Source organism: Peromyscus eremicus, chromosome 18 (genome assembly GCF_949786415.1).
Source record: "Peromyscus eremicus chromosome 18, PerEre_H2_v1, whole genome shotgun sequence".
Lineage (NCBI taxonomy): Eukaryota > Metazoa > Chordata > Mammalia > Rodentia > Cricetidae > Peromyscus > Peromyscus eremicus.
Window position 1 is genome coordinate 2288985 of NC_081434.1, and position 16967 is coordinate 2305951.

Below are 16967 nucleotides of genomic sequence, written 5' to 3' on the forward strand. Positions count from 1 at the left end.
AGGAGAATGAAGAAAGAGCATAAACAGACACGTATTCGGAAAAGCTGAGGTTGGGCAGGATATGTTCTCTCGGGTGGAGAGGCTACCATATGGTTACACCTGTAACAACCCGGTTACTTCTTACACTATGGGGAAGAGTTGGCTAGTCTGAGTGGGAGGTCTTTGTGGGGAGCAGGAAGTTGTGGTCACTAGTTTTTGCACAAATCGCCGGTGTTCACACACACTACCAAAGGAAGGCTTTGCCAAGTCCCATGGTTATGAGGCATTGGTCCCTGTCAGTAATATGCACTCATTTGTGACTTCATCCATGCCTCTCACCTTCTCGGGGCTTCCTCTGATTCCCACAGAGGTGTCACTCTCTGATCAAAACACCGAACTGTTTTTCCTTGCTGAAATGCTTGAGGTTGAGCCCAGGGTTTCTTGCATGCTAGGGAAGTGCTCTACACTGAGCTGTATTACCAGCTTCTAAAATGAAATCTTCTGTCTACACAGGTTACTCAAATAAATGTCTGCTGTGGCAGCTCAAATACCCTTTGCTAGGTGACTTAACAGCATTCCTGCCTTGTAGAGTGGGACACATGAATATTTTCCGACATTTCCAGGCTCTCATCTAGTGAACACACACCCAGCATAGCAGTTGTTCATTTCAGCCTTGCCTGTTCCCAAAGTGCTTCCAGAAACTGCCCCAGAAACTTTAAACTTGACTCTCTTCTCTCAACATCCAGTGACTCCTTGTGTCTTTGCAGAAGGGACAGCTTCATGGCGACACTGGACCTGTCCAGAAGTCACATGACTCGTACTTCATTCTCCAAAGTCCATAATTTCTCTAACAACCTCAGAGTTGGGGAGATAAGAGCTGAGGAAGGAAATTTGTGTGTCCTGGCAAACATCTTGCCCTAGGTAAAGTTTCACTTTCGGTACCTACTTGCGTGGGGGCAAGGGAAAGTAGAGCAAGGAGCCTGGGGAAGTATGCATGAACATCTCAGAATATCGTCACACACAATCTCCTCATTTGTTTGTGACAGGTCTCATGGGATCCAAGCCAGCCTCAAACACAACATGTAAGAGAGAGTGACTTTAAACCCCCATCCTCTGGCCTCTACCTTCCCAGTACTGGGATTACGGATATGCACCACTGTGCATGTCTAAAGTTTCTATGTCTTTGGTGAAGAAAATTTATTTTTTACGTTTGCTCAGCCCTCTCAGTAGCATAGAGGTTTGCCTTTTTAACTTTCCAGGCCAGTAAGCACTGTGACCAACTCCCCAATATCTCCCTATTCTATGATTAATCTACACAGTTTATTGTAACTTACACCCTGATTGGTGATGGGTTCAGGGATGGACAAGCCTAAGCCACTTCGAGTCAGTGGGATTTATAGCAGGTTTTTTCTTTCAGGCCACCAACCAGTTCCCAAATCATGACACGGTGACTTATAATAATTAGTTATGAATGGTTGGCCTTATACTCGTTTCTTGCTAGCTCTTATAACTTAACCTGTTTCTCTTTATCTATACTTTGCCTAGGGGCTTTTTACCGTTCTTTCTGTATGTCTTTTTTGCCTTCTGTATGTCTTTCTTACCTTCTGTATGTCTTACTTTTACTGCTTCTTGTGTCTGGCTGGTGGCTGCCTGCCTTCTGGCCCCAGCTGAGTCCCTCTCTTCCTCCCTCATTCTCCCTGATCTTCTTCTCTGCCCGCCTATCCCTCTCCTGCCTAGCTATTGGCAGTTCAGCTTTTTATTAGACCAATCAGGTGCCTGAGGCAGGAAAGGTGAAACAGCAACACATCTTTATGTAATTAAACAAATGCAGCAGAAACAAATTTAACACACCTTTACACAGTTAAAGTCATATTCTGTAGCAGAAACAAATATAACACACCTTTACACAGTTAAAGTCATAGTCCACAGCAGAAACAAATGTAACACATCTTTGCCTAGTTAAAATAATACTCCACAACAGAGATTCTATAAGAAGCCTCGATGCTGGCTCCGAGAAAACACCTTTCCGCATCCGGAATGCCATGGAAAGCAAGCTGTTTCCTCTGAGAGTTAGGAGTGGAGAAGGAAAGAGTTCCTATCATCGGCATTCCTGCCTCTGTGGTGGAGCAGCCAAAGCCATGAGCGCAGAGCCAAGCTCATGGGAGCTGGGTCCTGCTCTCACTCTTCATCACGGAAGCCAAGTGGGGTGGGCTTTCTGCTGCCCCTTCCTCAGTTCTAACAGAACCACAACAGAAGTAACAGACTGTAGTGGACTGTATAATGAGTCTCCTCCCTTCCCAGGGACAGGAATGCTAATTCCTAGAATCCGTGACAAGTGATTTGGGAGGAGTTTGAAGAAATAACTAAAGTCACATTTATTTCCAACCTCAGTCAGATGTTGACGAAACACAGACATTTTGACTTTAAAGAATCATATTTGAGTTTTATTGCATAAACAGTCATCAAGATTTTAACATTTTTATTTGTTTATTTAATCGTTGTTATTAGGACTGGTGGCACATGTCTGTAGTCACACAGGGAGCAGAGGCAGGAGAATCACGAGTTTGAGGGAATATTGAAAGTTACAGCAAGTTCACGGTCAGCCTGAACTACTTGGTAAAGTCCTAACTGAAAATCTGAGGGCTGGGGATATAGCTCAGTGGCAGAGTGCTTGCCTAGAATGCACAGGCTCTGGATTTGATAATCACTATCTCAAAAAAAATTTTTCTTTTCAGCAAAAGCACATATAACCCAGAAGTATGGCTGTTTTTAAAAATATGTATTATCCAGTTCCATGACACATTTGAAGATATTACAGTTTCGCTCCTATAGCTAGAAGAAGGAATACTTGAGTTTTGTTTGTTTGGCTACTGAGCTGGGGGCCTTCAGGTAAACTACTTCCCACTCTGAGCACATTAGCTGATTCTCCGGAGGGACTCTCCGTGGCTCTCAGGCACATCGACTCATCTAAGTCCTTGGACCAGTTCATAGTTCCAGCCTCCGTCTTGGGTCAGTTGAATCAGATTGTCTAACACTGACATTCATATGTATTTTTTTGTTTGTTTGTTTCCTGGGGTTTATTTGTTTCTTGAGACAGTGTCTTATGTTGTAACCCAGTGTGCCCTTGAATTCACAAAAAATCCTGCTGTCTCAGCCCCCTAAGCATTGGGATTACAGGCATGAGACACCATGCCCAGCTTCCACACACACATATATATACATGTATATATATGTGTGTGTGTGTAATATATTTGTTTTATATATATTAGATTTATCTTATTTTATGTGTAGTGGTGTTTTGTCTGCCTGTCTGTATGCACACTATGTGCATACTTGGTGTCCGTGGAGATCGGAAGAGGGCATCGGATCCCCTGGAACTGGAATTATGGATGGTTGTGAGACACTATATGGATACTGGGAATCTAACCAGGATCCTCTGAGCAACAAGTGCTGCCAGTCTCTGAGCCTTCTCTCCAGCCTCCATATGCATTTTAATTAACTGAGTGATTATGATAGAGTCCAAGTTTGGGAACTATTACGTTGTAACTCCAGGGTCCTTCAAATTTTCATTTTCTGATTTCTGTCCCTCCTACCACTGTCCTATCTCTGTTGCTAGCTATAAAACACAAAGTAAACAATAAAAAACCCCAGGCTCATGATTTCATCATCCTCCTATACCTCCAGAACCTCAGTGCCTGGTAAGTATGTACTTAATAAATACTTGAAACATTAATCAATGGTGATTAAAGAAGTGAGTGTTATATGGATCCCAATCATCTACAGATAGAGAAACACAAAGAAAAGTAAATGACTTAAAACATTCTCTGGATATGCTCTGGCAGTTCTGGCTTCTGTATTACACATTTCAGAACATGCACAAATCAGTGCTTGTGCAGAGATCTGTGGGGAGGGGGCCGAGATTCTCCTGTGGGCTAGAATATCCCGTGGTATTTTATAGAGGTGGCCATAGCTTGTCATTCAACAGAAGCCAGCTTTTTTCTCCTTGACTTTTCCAGGGCCAGGACCACTTGTACCTGCCTTGATGAGAGGTGTCTTGGAGCCTACATTGGAACTCTCTAAATCAGCAGGGGCCACATCAGGTTTCTGGAGGTCCCAGCAGAAGTGGGGAGACATAAACCAGCAGTGGGTGTCAGATGCCCACAGATCTATTATAATAATGCCTCTTGTGATGCCACAGTCTTTTGCCCCTCCTCTGTACCCCACTGGCCACCCCTTCGGCTCCTCAGCTCAAACACTGTCTGCCGGCCTTGGCAAGTATCGGCTCAGGATGAAATCTGTCACAGAGGCAGGTAACTTAGCCAGGGGGATATAGAGAAACTTGACATCCAGGCCAGGGTTGTAGCGGATTCGGGGGCTCCTGGAGACAACGGCATGCTCCATGCTGTTGGTGACATTGCTAATGTTCGTATATGCCCGCTGCATCAAGTTAACCAGCTTTTCAGTATCTGTTTGAGACATTGGGGGGTGAAAGAAAGATAGAACAAAACCTCTATTAGCCTTAAAAAAACACAACTCCCCCCACCCCGAATTCCATCCAAGCTTCCTGTCTGTCAGATGTCGGATTCAGCATCCCTCACCTAAACACCCATTCACAGGATCATTATAGCATCTTATTTCTCTTTCTAAACCCTGGAGTGGTGTCGGCGTCTCACTGTCTTATTAGATGACCCACAACAAACCACTTAGGAGCTGTCTGACCCGGAACACAGGCTTTGGTTATCTGAAAATGGGGGTGAGGACACGGACCCCAGAGAACAGCACCGATGAATGTTACCATTCCGTTTCTGCGTCACCTAAAGGGAAGACTCATTTGGCTCATGGTGTCAGAGGTCACACTCCGCGGCCACTTGGTCCTGCCAAGCATCGGCGGTGGGGGTGGGGGAATGGTGGTAGTGGCGGCGTCAGCGTGAGAAGCTGCTCTCCTCATGGTGTCCGAGAAGGAGCAAGGGATGAAGAGAGGGAAGGAGGGACAGAGGGGACAGGGACAAAATGTAGCCCCCAAAGGCGTGCCCCTAAGGACACACCGCTTTTTCAAGGAGGGCCAGGCAAGTCCACATCACCCCCCACATGCCAGGCAAGTACGAACCATCTGTGGGTTAATCTTTCGTGTGTTTGGTTCTGTTTTGAGACAAAGTCTCATTCGGTCAAACCTAAACTGGCCTGGAAATCACTCTATAGCCCAGGCCGACCTCAGACTCATGGCAATCCTCCTGCCTTAGTCGCTCAAGTCCTGGAATTACAAGCATGAGCCTTCACACCTGTCTCCCCCACCTTTCCTGATGTATGTATGTGTGTATGTGTGTATGTGTGTATGTGGTCCTGGGGATGGAGCGCAGAGTCCCAGACACACCAGGAAAGTACTCTACCATTGAGCCATAGTCCAGCTGGGTTAACCCATGGGTAACATCAGAACCTTGTGATCCAATCACTCTGTAAAGCCTCCACTTCTGAATATTGCTGTCTTGGGGACCCGGCCTTTAACACATAAGCCTTTGGAAGACATTTTCAATCCAAGCCATAATAGTGATGAATAGCAGGGCAGATGGGTGGGAGGACAGAGGGAAAGGTTCAGAGTCACACAAAAAAATTGAAAGTAAGTGAAACCATTGGCTCTTGGGATGTCTAGTGACTGCATGATGTTAATTTTTCTTCTGTGAGTTTCCATGCTTTCTAAAGTGTCTGGGGAACCGAAAATTAGTAATTCTGGGGCTGGAGGATGGCTCAGTGGTTAAGAGCACTGGCTGCTCTTCCAGAGGACCCAGGTTCAATTCCCAGCACCCACATGGCAGCTCACCACCATCTGTAACTCCAGTTCCAGGGGACCAGATACCCATGGCAAAACACTCATGCACATGAAATAAAAAGCAAATTAAAAAAATTGGTAATTCTACAAACAGGTGTGAAGACACACATGGGTGTCTGAGTAGTTCAAGCCGGTTGGCGCTCATGACATCAACGGCAGACAGACCTCTGGACCTCACCATGCCCCTCCTCCTGGATTCTGGGACAGGGGTAGGTGTTCGGAATAGGGAGTGGGATTCAAACTTCAGAGAGTGTAATAAGGACTCCAGAGGAAGTGAGCTTGAGGATCTGACTTTCCTGACAGGGCTTTAAAGCTGGGAAACAGAGTAACAAGGTTGTCCTGACTTTGTCCTGCTCTAGGCGCGCGTAAATTATCCACTATCTCAGGTTAAGGATGCTTGTAGCTAGTTGGTGGGGACTGAACAGTGGCATTGGAGACTCCTTGTGGCAGCCTCGAAGGAGCTTCCTGAAGAGAAAACTGTAGAAAATTTCAGCTACATACTGGGGCCTCCAAAGAGCCACGCTCACTTAAAAGCAGGCTGTCTTTTTAGTGAAGGAGTTCTAGGACATCTCCAATGCTGTACCCGTTGTGAGTCCCATGTAGCTAGAGTTTTCCTGCCTGGCCCACGGTCCGGACAAATCTCTCTCAACTGCCAGTCCCACAGCCTCAGACCAGACCAAGTAAACACAGAGACTTATATTGGTTGCAAACTGTATGGCCATGGCAGGCTTCTTGTTAACTGTTCTTATAGCTTAAATTAATCCATTTCTATAAATCTATACCTTGCCACGTGGCTCCTGGCTTACCGGCATCTTCACATGCTGTTTCTCATCATGGCCGGCTGGCAGTGTCTCTCTCACTCAGCCTTCCACTTCCCAGCTTTATTCTCCTCCTTGTCCCGCCTACACTTCCTGCCTAGCCAATGGCCAATCAGTGTTTTATTTATTGACTAATCAGCAACACATTTGCCATACAGAACATCCCACAGCACTTCCCCCCCCCCTTTTTTTTTCAAAAAGGAAGGTTTTAACCTTAACAAAATAAAATTACATATAATTTGGGAATTTGGGCATAGCTTCTCTTACTACTTCCTGCTGGAGGGGGGCACTGTATCTTATGGGGATACAAAGAAAATTTTAGGATTATGTTCTGAAAGGCTGTGGGACTGGCAGGTGAGAGAGATTTGTCCTGACTGTGGGCCAGGCAGGAAAACTCTAGCTACAGTCCCACCAGCAGGAAGGTGAGTGTGAGAGTATGTTCAGGGTTTTGCACACTTCCTCAGGACATAGAACCTGTGCAAGCTGAGGAGATGGAGTCAAGCTGAGGGAAGCACAGTTTGGGCCCTGGGCCTTGAGAGGGAGCAGAGACCCCACCCCCACCCCCGCAGTGAGGTGTCCAGCCACAAGAGGTGGTATGTCCTTACATTGTTTTCTTAAATATTTGCTAGCTCCGATTTTGCATGGAATGGAAAGAGAGAGTTCCCACACAGCCCTTTACTTCCCTAGACAGTGAGGAAGAGCATAGAGTTTGGAATTGGGTTCTTGAGGAAGAGTTTTCATTCTTGGCTTTGCCACTGTGGCCTAACGCTTGACGTTCTGGTCTCTCCTCCTGTGCTTCATACAGATTCCGACTAAGACCAGGATGGCTAAAAGGAGAATTTTTGACGGCCTCCTGCTTAGTAGTCTGTCCCTTCTCAGCTCGTTCTTAGCCCATTTGGCTGCAGTTTATGCTGAGACCCATTGGCGCCAGAACATTGCTCTCTGGTTGCATGCCTGTTCCGGTGACCCTGAACCACTTTAAAATGGTTCTACCCCAGATAGAGTTCAAAGTAACGTCAAGCAATCCGGAGCCCACTCCTGGGGTGCAAAGCCAGGGACCTGTTGGGCTAGCCAGAGCCACTGGTGAGAGTTTATGTCATGTGGCACTGTATTGTCACTCCTAAATATTCCTTCAGTCTGTTTCAGAGCTTGCCCCTGCCCCACACTACCAGGACCTGCCACTTCAGCCTCCAGTACAGACTCCCACCTGGTCACCTTATCTTCCCAGCGGTTTTGAGCTTGTGCCTCAGGACAAGACCTGCATTCCTCAGTGTGGGTATCTCCAGAGGCCTGCCTGCCTCCACCCTGTTCACACTGCTGCCAGGCTGGGAGTAAGAACTCCACTCAAAGTGTGCCAGGCTCATTCTATACCCGTTTTGTTCAGTTCTCCTAAAAATCGATGGGAGAACTATACTTAGCTGAATACGCCTTCGTTTTTTGAGAGCTATGGAATCATGCCCTGGAATCTGCCCCACACCCAGATGCTCAGATCTCCAAGTATTGCTCATGTTTCTGTGGGAAATAACCAGGATCTCATCCCTGTTGGTGAACTCCTACTCATCCAGCAAAACTAAAGGATTCATCCGTGAGCCATCGGTTCCAGAAGAACTGGGTCTCTGTGGTAACCACTGGTAACCACTCTGGAGTGGCTTGGCTTTCTGTGCCTACCCATTACAGCATGATGCTCTGGGTGTGATATAGTTGCTTTCAGATCTCCTCTGCAGAGGTGAAAATTAACCACCTGGGAGAAGTTTATCTAAAAGCACTTATCACCTGTTCTTGGAAAATCACTGTGGAATATAGGTAAATCAGCCTAGGGTATTTATCAGCCCAACTCCTCTTACTGTACTTCAGTATAGCCATACTACCGCCACCCCGCCCCCGCTCAGGAAAGTTTGCCTCTCTACCTACATCTTCCCTCAAAGACCCACGGGAAACTGTAGTAGGTAGTCACTTAGGAAACGGCCCTTATGAAGTTCCTAGAGACTGACTAAATCTACATTTCACCCCAGCCTCAGAGTAGGCCTGTAAATAATTTGGCACATCCTTTGCTTAAGAATCACACAGAGGATTATGTTATTCATTCCCTCTACCATCTATTCCCTTACTTCCCACAGCCGCAGATCTCCCTTTGCGGGATCCGTGGGCACATGACCGAGCCTGAGCCAATCAGAACCTTATGTTCCTCTGAGCATGTGAAAGGTTAGGGTTGGGCTCATCCTGATGATGGGACCCCCAGGTTAGGATGAATTATTTAACTCTCAGAGGAAGCGCTGGACAGGACTCTTCGCTTAGCTTACTCTCCGGGGAGATAAGCGGTGGGCACAAATTGATACAAAATAATCAGAGATGAGAGAAAAACCAGACCCTAACCATAACATTCTGCACCTGGGTCAGATTGGGCCTGGAGACCACTGTTGCTCAATTTTTTAGTCATATAAGAAATTACTTTCTTCTTAAATGATTTGGGTTGAATTTTCTTTCACTTGTGACCCAGAGCCCTGATATTCCACCTAAGGGCATTCTTTTCTCCCCACTGGACATTGTTATATCCACAACAAAGTGTTTCTTTAAGGAATGTTTCTCGGGGTTGGGGATTTAGCTCTGCATTTGGGTGACAGTTGTGTAGCTTGGTCTTTTGTGGGGCTCCTGGCAGTGGGACCAGGACCTGTCCCTGATGCATGAGCTGGCTTTTTGGAACCTACTCCCTATGGTGGGATGCCTTGTTCAGCCTTGATGCAGGGGGAGGAGCTTGATCCTGCCGCAACTTGATATGCCATGCTTTGTGGATTCCCAGGGGAGACCTTACCCCATCTGAATGGAGAAGAAGGAGGAATGTGTGTGTGTGTGTGTGAGGCGGGGAGGGGTAGAAGGGAGGTGGGGGGGAGGGAACAGGAGGAGAGGAAGGAGGGCCAACTGTGGTTGGTACGTAAAATACAAGAAAGGAAAAAACAAACAAAAAACCATGCCACTGAGCACAAGCTCCTACTCCTGCCCTGGATTTGACTGACTTACGTTGCTGTAGTTTGGATCTTAAGTGTCCCCCAAACACCTATGCACTGTCTTTAAGCTCCGTGTACAGATGAAAACTAAGGCCTAAGTCAAGCTGGGTGTGGTGGTTATATATATAGTCCTGTGATTACAGCATATGGGAAACAGAAGCAGGAGGATCCAGAGTTCAAGGTCATCTTGAGCTACATATTAAGCTACCAGAGAACCTGCCTCAGGAATACAACAACAACAACAACAACAACAACAACAACAAAAACTTTTAAAATGAAAACAACAATGGAAACTTAAAACAAAAACAAAAAACCAAAAAAACCAAAAACAAACAAAAAAACCAAGCAGTGTCCAAGCCCACAGGTGGCAGGGCCTGGACTTGAAGCAGGTGGTCTGGCTCCTGCACCCACACACTCTGTCAGTTTGCTACTGTCTTCTCAGATCTACCTATATCTGATGTTTGGAGAAGTGTCAGGGCAGACAGCCTCTCTCCACATGCCCCGACCTTCCCCGCAGCTGTGGCTCTGATCTCAAACTCCAGCTTCGCTGCTACTACCTGTGTGTATGATCTCTGGGGCTCCATCCCATCATCTGTAAACTGAAATCCATCCGGGGACCCCCAAACCTCCAGCTCTTCCTCCGAGAGCCCACTTCCTCCTGGAGACTCACAGGCATGGAAATACTCTTCTCCATAGCTATCCCGGGTCTCCTGAGGCAGCCGATCCCACAGCTTCTTCATTCGAGATGGCAGAGTTTCCTGGCCCAGAATGGATGTCCGGTAGTTCCCTGGCTCGATTATGCTGACCTTCACCCCAAAGAAGTGAAGCTCTCGCCTGTGAGATTGAGAGTTGCATTTGGTCTAGCCTCATAATGACAGGCATCAGAGACATCTTTGGAGGGACTTGTCTCTCCTGAAACCTGGAAGTGTTCATGCCATCATAGGGCTAATTTCAACACTGCCTTCATGCAAATAAGCTTTCCTTAGGACCTCAGTCCTTTCCCAAACTGATCCAGTAGTCTGGGGCAATTTGCATTAGGCAAAGCCAACAGGAACTCGGTGGAGAATCTAGGTCAAGTTCTTGCCTCCTCCCAGATTCTTTCCACTCAGCCCTACGCCCATCACCCATGTGACAAAAGGTATAAGGGGATCTGTACAAGGACTGGCATCTCCTGAGGGGCTTCCAGAGGCACCTCTGCTCCAGGCCTCCCTCTATGTGCGCTCTCTCTCTCTCCCCTCTCCAGCCTCCCCCTTTGTCTCTCCCCAGCAATGGGGTTTCCCTTACTCTGGGTCCACCCAAGGGAAGATCCGCCTGATCCTTCGATCCTTATTCCGCAGGGTCCTCTCCTCCTCACGTCTTTTCTTGGTCCTGAGTTAGATTCTTCTCCCCAGAACTACCCCGCCCACACACCGACATGCTCAGACCTCTATTACCGCATTAAAGCCCCAAGACCCCCCACCTGGCTTGGTACCAGGACCCAGTCACCTGATGCTATCAGAGAAGGCTTCAACACCAAACTTGGAGACACAGTAACCACCGCCGATGACGGCCACACGACCACCAGAACTGGACATGTTGACCACCCTGCCCCGGGCTTTCTTGACCATAGGCAGCATGTTCAGGGTGACTTCAATCAGTCCCACCAGGTTCACATTGATGACTTTCACAAAGTCTTCTTTGGTCAGCCACTCATTGGGACCACTGGGCAGGGCCACACCGGCATTGTTGACTAGGGCCCAGAGGCCTAGGGTGAGAGAGAAGGGTAGAGAGAACCATACAGGGATCAGCGACTTCTCTGGGAGAGTTCCAGGGGCCACTACCGATAGATAGCTGAGGATGGCAGAGCAGGAGTACAACACCTCGGGGCAGTGGGCAGACACGCTCAAGGATGGTGGGTGGCGTGGGACAGCCATGAGAGCTACAGCAAGCTGAAGGCCAAATGAAATGCTCGCAGTTCCCGACGGAACGCTTTCCCCCTCCCTGATTCCTGTGGTCTGCCAACTGAACCGGGCTCTGTACCAGCTGTAACCAAGGCTGTGTGCTAACCGGTGGCACCGAAGCCATGAGATACGGGTAAGAGATACGGTTTTCATACAAGCGGATCGGTGCTTGAATTTTCCACCAATCATGCATCCTTGTCTCTACTCTTCCAAGTAGAAAAAGTTCCAGTTCACGGTTACCAGATCAGCCCATTCATTCATTCATGTAGCAAATGTCTTCATTCATTCATTCATTCATTCATTCATTCATGTTTCTGCTCTGTGCATGTTACTTAAGCAAAGGAGACATAAAATGAGTAAGTTGGGGATCTTAAGCCTCTAGAAAGAAAAGCGTGCTTAGAATATTTATAGATAAATGCAAAAGAACATTTAAATCTGATACTCATGGAAATGGGATAAGGGTTCTCTTCAAATTAGGAAGGTAGGGCTGGTGAAAATCAGTGTGGTTATCCAGTTCTACAGGGCCTCAGGGTTGGAGAAACCAGGGTTCCAGGTCTGGTTCTGATTCTAGCCTTGGACAAGTCCCTTCCCTCCCTGGGCCTCGGGTTCCTCATCAAACAACACCAGGACAGTTCCCACAAGCTTGCTAGCGGTGGGGCTGTGGGAGAAAGCATTCCTTTCATTTGTTTTATGAATCGAGCTTTTGAGTGAAATGCCAGCAGAGGAGGTGATCATAGAAACAGTGCAAGCTGCTTCCTTCACCAGGGATCCTATGTGCCCCAATCCCTGATCCCTCCATTCTTTTCCCTGGTAGAGTTCCATTTTGATCGACACAGCCTCAAGACACTCTCTGGAGTACCACAGTGCACTCTCTCTCCCGAGGGCAGGTCTGGATGCAAGCATCAATTACGACCCATCTTTCCCCTAGCTCTGGAGTCCCCACCTAAGCCATGCCACTTCCCATCTTATCCCTTCTTCAGATTAGAGAGACTGCAGGAGGACAACTGGCTGGTAGGACTTAGGGCCTTCCCAGCTAAGGGAACTCTCTTACAGAGGAGAGAATGAGGTTCCCAAGACTCAAAGATCCTAACACTTGAGTGGTCTCTGCTCTAGAGAGGGCCACGTACCACCGATGCCTCTGATAGAGCACTGGAGAAACAGGATGTATTTTTTTGTTTGTTTTCCTACAAGGAATAATTAGAGGGGGCTGGAGAGATGGCTCAGCAGTTAAGAGCACTGACTGTTCTTCCTAAGGACCTGGGTTCAATTCACAGCACCCATGTGGCCGCTAACTGTCTGTAACTCCAGGATCTGACACCATCACATAGACGTACATGCAGGCAAAACACCAAAGCAAATGAAATAAAAATAAATAATTTTAAAAAAGAATAATTAGAGAATAGAGCAGGGCAAACAGCTCTAAGTCTGTGCCTACAGGAGGCCATCTATCCTCCTGCCTCCGTTTCTTGAGGTCCGGGATGCATCACTTCACCCAATCCCTAGCGCTTCTTTTGTGAAAAATGTTGCCCAGTGGCACATGCAGAATAATAGTCCTCCAAAGATGTCACCATCACAGGAACCTGAGAATTTGTTAGGTGGTGTGGGAAAGGGAGAGTTAAGACTGTAGGTGTAAGGAAGGCAGTTAATCAATTGACCTTAAGCTGGGGACATTACCCCAAGTTCACCAGGTAAGCCCATATAACCACAGGACACCTAAGGGCTCACTGGAAGAGGCCATGAACATAAGGATCTCAGAATAGTGTTGGCAGCCTCGGAAGGTGGAAACTCCTGCAAGTGAGTTCTGCCCCAGAGCCCTCAAATGAGTGTGGCTCTGCTGAGGCCTTGACTAGTGAGAACCATTTTGGACTTACTTCCTCCAGAATTATGGGGTAATAAATGTCAGTTGTTTAACCCACCACATTTGCGTGGATTTGTTACAGCAACCATAGGAGACTGATACACCCAGTGAGTCACGATCACAAATGGCTGGAGGCTGAATTCAGGGAACAGGCTGAGACAGCGTGGTAGAAGAGGCTCACCCTTGCTGAATTATTCATTAACTAACTCATTCAACAATTATTTATTGGGCACCTTCCTGGGTGTCCTAGGTACTAAGGACATGGAATGAGTAAAAGAGACATAGACCCACTCTCAGGAGGCTCTATTCCAGCAGAGAAAACAGATGATAAAGAAAGAAAGGGCCAGTAGCGTGGCTCAGCAGATAAGGGTGTCTGTAGCACAAGCCTGGTGACCCAGGTTTAACACCCAGGGCTCACCTGGTGGACAGAACTGACTTCCAAAAGTTATCCTCTGACTTGCACATACATTTTTCCTACTCTGTTTTCTTTTTCTGTAATTCCAGATCCACAGAACCAATGCTCTCCTCTGGCCTCTTCATGCACTGTATACACACAGAGACACACACCACACACACATACACATACACACACACACACACACACACACCACACATACACACACACCACACACACCACACACACACACATACACACACCACACACACAGCACATACACACATACACACACCACACACACACAACACACACACACACCACACACACACATACACACACACACCACACACACACACATACACACACCACACACACACACATACACACACCACACACACACACAGCACACACACACATACACACACCACACACACACAACACACACACACATACACACACCACACACACACACCACACACACACACATACACACACCACACACACACATACACACACACACACACATACACACACCACACATACACACACACACACCACACACACACACATACACATACACCACACACACACATACACATACAACACACACACACATACACACACCACACACACACACAACACACACAACACACACACACATACACACACCACACACACACACAACACACACAACACACACACACATACACACACAACACACACACACACATACACACACCAATAATAATAATGGTATAATTTTTTAAAAAAAAAACTGAAATGCATTATGTACTGGATAGGGCTAAATGCTAGAGTTGTTGACCCGACCTGGGCAGAAGCCTAGCGATTCTTAGGAACCAAATACTTCCCTGCAGTCTCTGTTCCAGTAACCAAACAATCCTGTGTCCACGCCCTGCATGCTACAAGTTCCCCGGGCAAGTCCCAGTGTATTCGTGGAACAGCCTCCAACACAGGCTCATTTTCCAATGGGAGTGACCCCCTGCTGGAGGCAGCAGCCTCCGTGGTGGTATACAGAAGAGACAGGCCTGCCTCACTAGATTTCCACCGTTTGCCCCTTCGTTATTGCTCCTAGCCTCAGCCCTCCAAGAAACACGACTGCACTTCCATGGGAGCCAATATTGGGACTCCTGAAGTCTCCAAAAAGCACTTCTATCTTTAGAGGTTTGAACATTCAGAACATTCTAGCTGCTGCCTCTGTCCTGAACCTCTGAGGGAGAAAATGTCCTCAGGAGAAAATGTTGCGTTCTCATGTCTACTGGCCAAACCATGCAATGATTCCAGATTTAACTGCACCAGAGCCTCTTGGCCTGTTCCATCTCTCCAACTCCATTTGCATGTAAGGATGGGGGGGGGGGGAGAGAGAGAGAGAGAGAGAGAGAGAGAGAGAGAGAGAGAGAGAGAGAGAGAGATAGAGGATGTTGAGAAACGCAGGTCACCCCACCTTGCTCGCCCACTTGGTCCCTCACCCACTGGGCTGCCGCCTTGATGCTCTCAGTCTTGGTGACATCTAGGAGGATGGTCTGCAGCTGGTAGGAGGTGTCCTGCTGGAGTTTCTGGGCCCCCTCCTCAGTGAGGCAAGCAGCGAGCACTCTCATGCCCCGATCCACCAGCTGTCTGGCCAACAGGTTCCCAAAGCCCGAGTCACAGCCCGTGATGAAGACGTACTTCTCTGAGAGGTTTGGAACCAGATTGCAGTTTTTGAACCAGCGGTACATGAAAGCGAAGTCTGTGAGGGCCGCCATTGGAGCTGATGTCCAAGGATGGGCCCGGGAAACGGTAGGGGAGGCTGGTCCTCAGAGCCCACAGGGAGCGAGAGCTTCTCGGACTGCAACAGACGCAGGGCCCCTGGATGAGCTGCTCTGTAATTTTATAGGTGGATGCATCCGCATGGCAATTAGCTCAGATGCAAGAAATTCAGGTCCAACCTGAAGCATGTCACCGCTGACAGAATGACTGGCCTGGTGACTGCTCCCATCTCTCTCGACCTTTCAGGGAAGGGAGCCCAAAATGGGGAAATTCAGAGTAGTGTGAGTTCAAGTGCATTCTGGGAAGGGGCATGGGCGGGCAAAGGAGGGCTCAGCTCTGATCTGAGCTCCCTTAAGGAAATCCACACTGGTTTTACTCCTGCTTAGGGCTCAAAACCATCTACCATGCATTCAGGCATGTCAACAAATTTAATTTTTATTATCTGAAAAGAAAAAAAAAAGACAGAGTCATTAATACAAAGCAAACAAAAGTTGAATTGAGCCTGCCAAGTCCCAGGGGAAACGCACTCCAGGGCATCAGCTCTTTGAGATCTTTAATTAATTAGTTTAGTTTAGTTTTGTGACAAGGTCTCACTAATAGCCCTGGCTGGCCTAGCCTGAACTTGCCAAGTTGTGACACCCTTCCTGCCTCTCCCGGGTGCCACCAGGACCATCTTGTTTGGAGATGTTAAGTGAGTCTCCATCGTGAGAGGTGATAAAAAGCGCAGCGTTTTCCCAGCCTGGGCGTGACTCCGCTGCGCTGACTCCAGAGGCGGCTCTCTAGGAGAGGCTGCAGACAGGAGTTTCAACTTCTAAAAAAGTAGGAAGACTCAAAACGGCTGGGTGTGGTGGCACACGTTTGTCATCTTCCGGGCTTGGGAGGTAGAAGTGGGAGGATCAGGACTTCAAAGGTCATCCTCAGCTTCATAGCTAGCCAGAGGCCAATCTGGGCTGCACGGGACCCCGTCTCAAACAAACAAAACATGACAGAGAATCTGCCAGAACCGTGGTGGTGGTGGTGGTGGTGGTGGTAGGGCGGGTGACTGTCCAGTTACCAGCAAGGAACATGCATGTGTACTGGAAACCAACCCAGAAGTCCACCCATCCTACCCGCTAGTGGCCAGGCCACTGTAGGAGTCCAACACTGAGGACTCTTGGGGAAGCGCTCTTCCCCTCTATCCCGAGGACCCGGCGCATTCTAGGTGGGTGGACAGAAGGCAGGGAGGGCTGCAGCGCAGAGAAGGGGCTATCTGAGCCTGTGGCTAATGAGATCTACAGAAGGGAAGGAGGGCAGGAGTCAGTCAGAATGATTAGCAGGTATTGGGCCAAGGACAGACAGAAGAGCAGATGGTGTGAGAAGTCAGGAGGCGAGGCACAGCAGCA

At 47.9% G+C, this 16967-nt stretch overlaps 1 protein-coding gene across 1 annotated transcript; it reads right to left on the reverse strand.

Moving 5' to 3' along the window:
- Positions 1 to 3279: 3279 nt before the first annotated feature.
- Positions 3280 to 15581, reverse strand: Sdr9c7 (short chain dehydrogenase/reductase family 9C member 7). The gene is made up of 4 exons (XM_059245520.1): positions 15281 to 15581; positions 11109 to 11367; positions 10294 to 10457; positions 3280 to 4445 (listed from the first exon to the last, which is right to left on the reverse strand). The coding sequence occupies exons 1-4, from the start codon at positions 15579 to 15581 to the stop codon at positions 4228 to 4230; spliced, it is 942 nt and encodes a 313-aa protein (XP_059101503.1). The 3' UTR covers positions 3280 to 4227.
- Between the last annotated feature and the right edge of the window lie 1386 nt (positions 15582 to 16967).

Bases quoted from the DNA above. Each gene is read 5' to 3' on its own strand.
- Sdr9c7 (XM_059245520.1), bottom strand. From the start codon at position 15,581: ATGGCGGCCCTCACAGACTTCGCTTTCATGTACCGCTGGTTCAAAAAC. The intron at 11,368-15,280 runs GTGGGGTGACCT...CTCTCACCCTAG, and splicing joins GGACCAAGTGGGCGAGCAAG to GCCTCTGGGCCCTAGTCAAC. The intron at 10,458-11,108 runs GTGACTGGGTCC...TCAATCTCACAG, and splicing joins GCCTTCTCTGATAGCATCAG to GCGAGAGCTTCACTTCTTTG.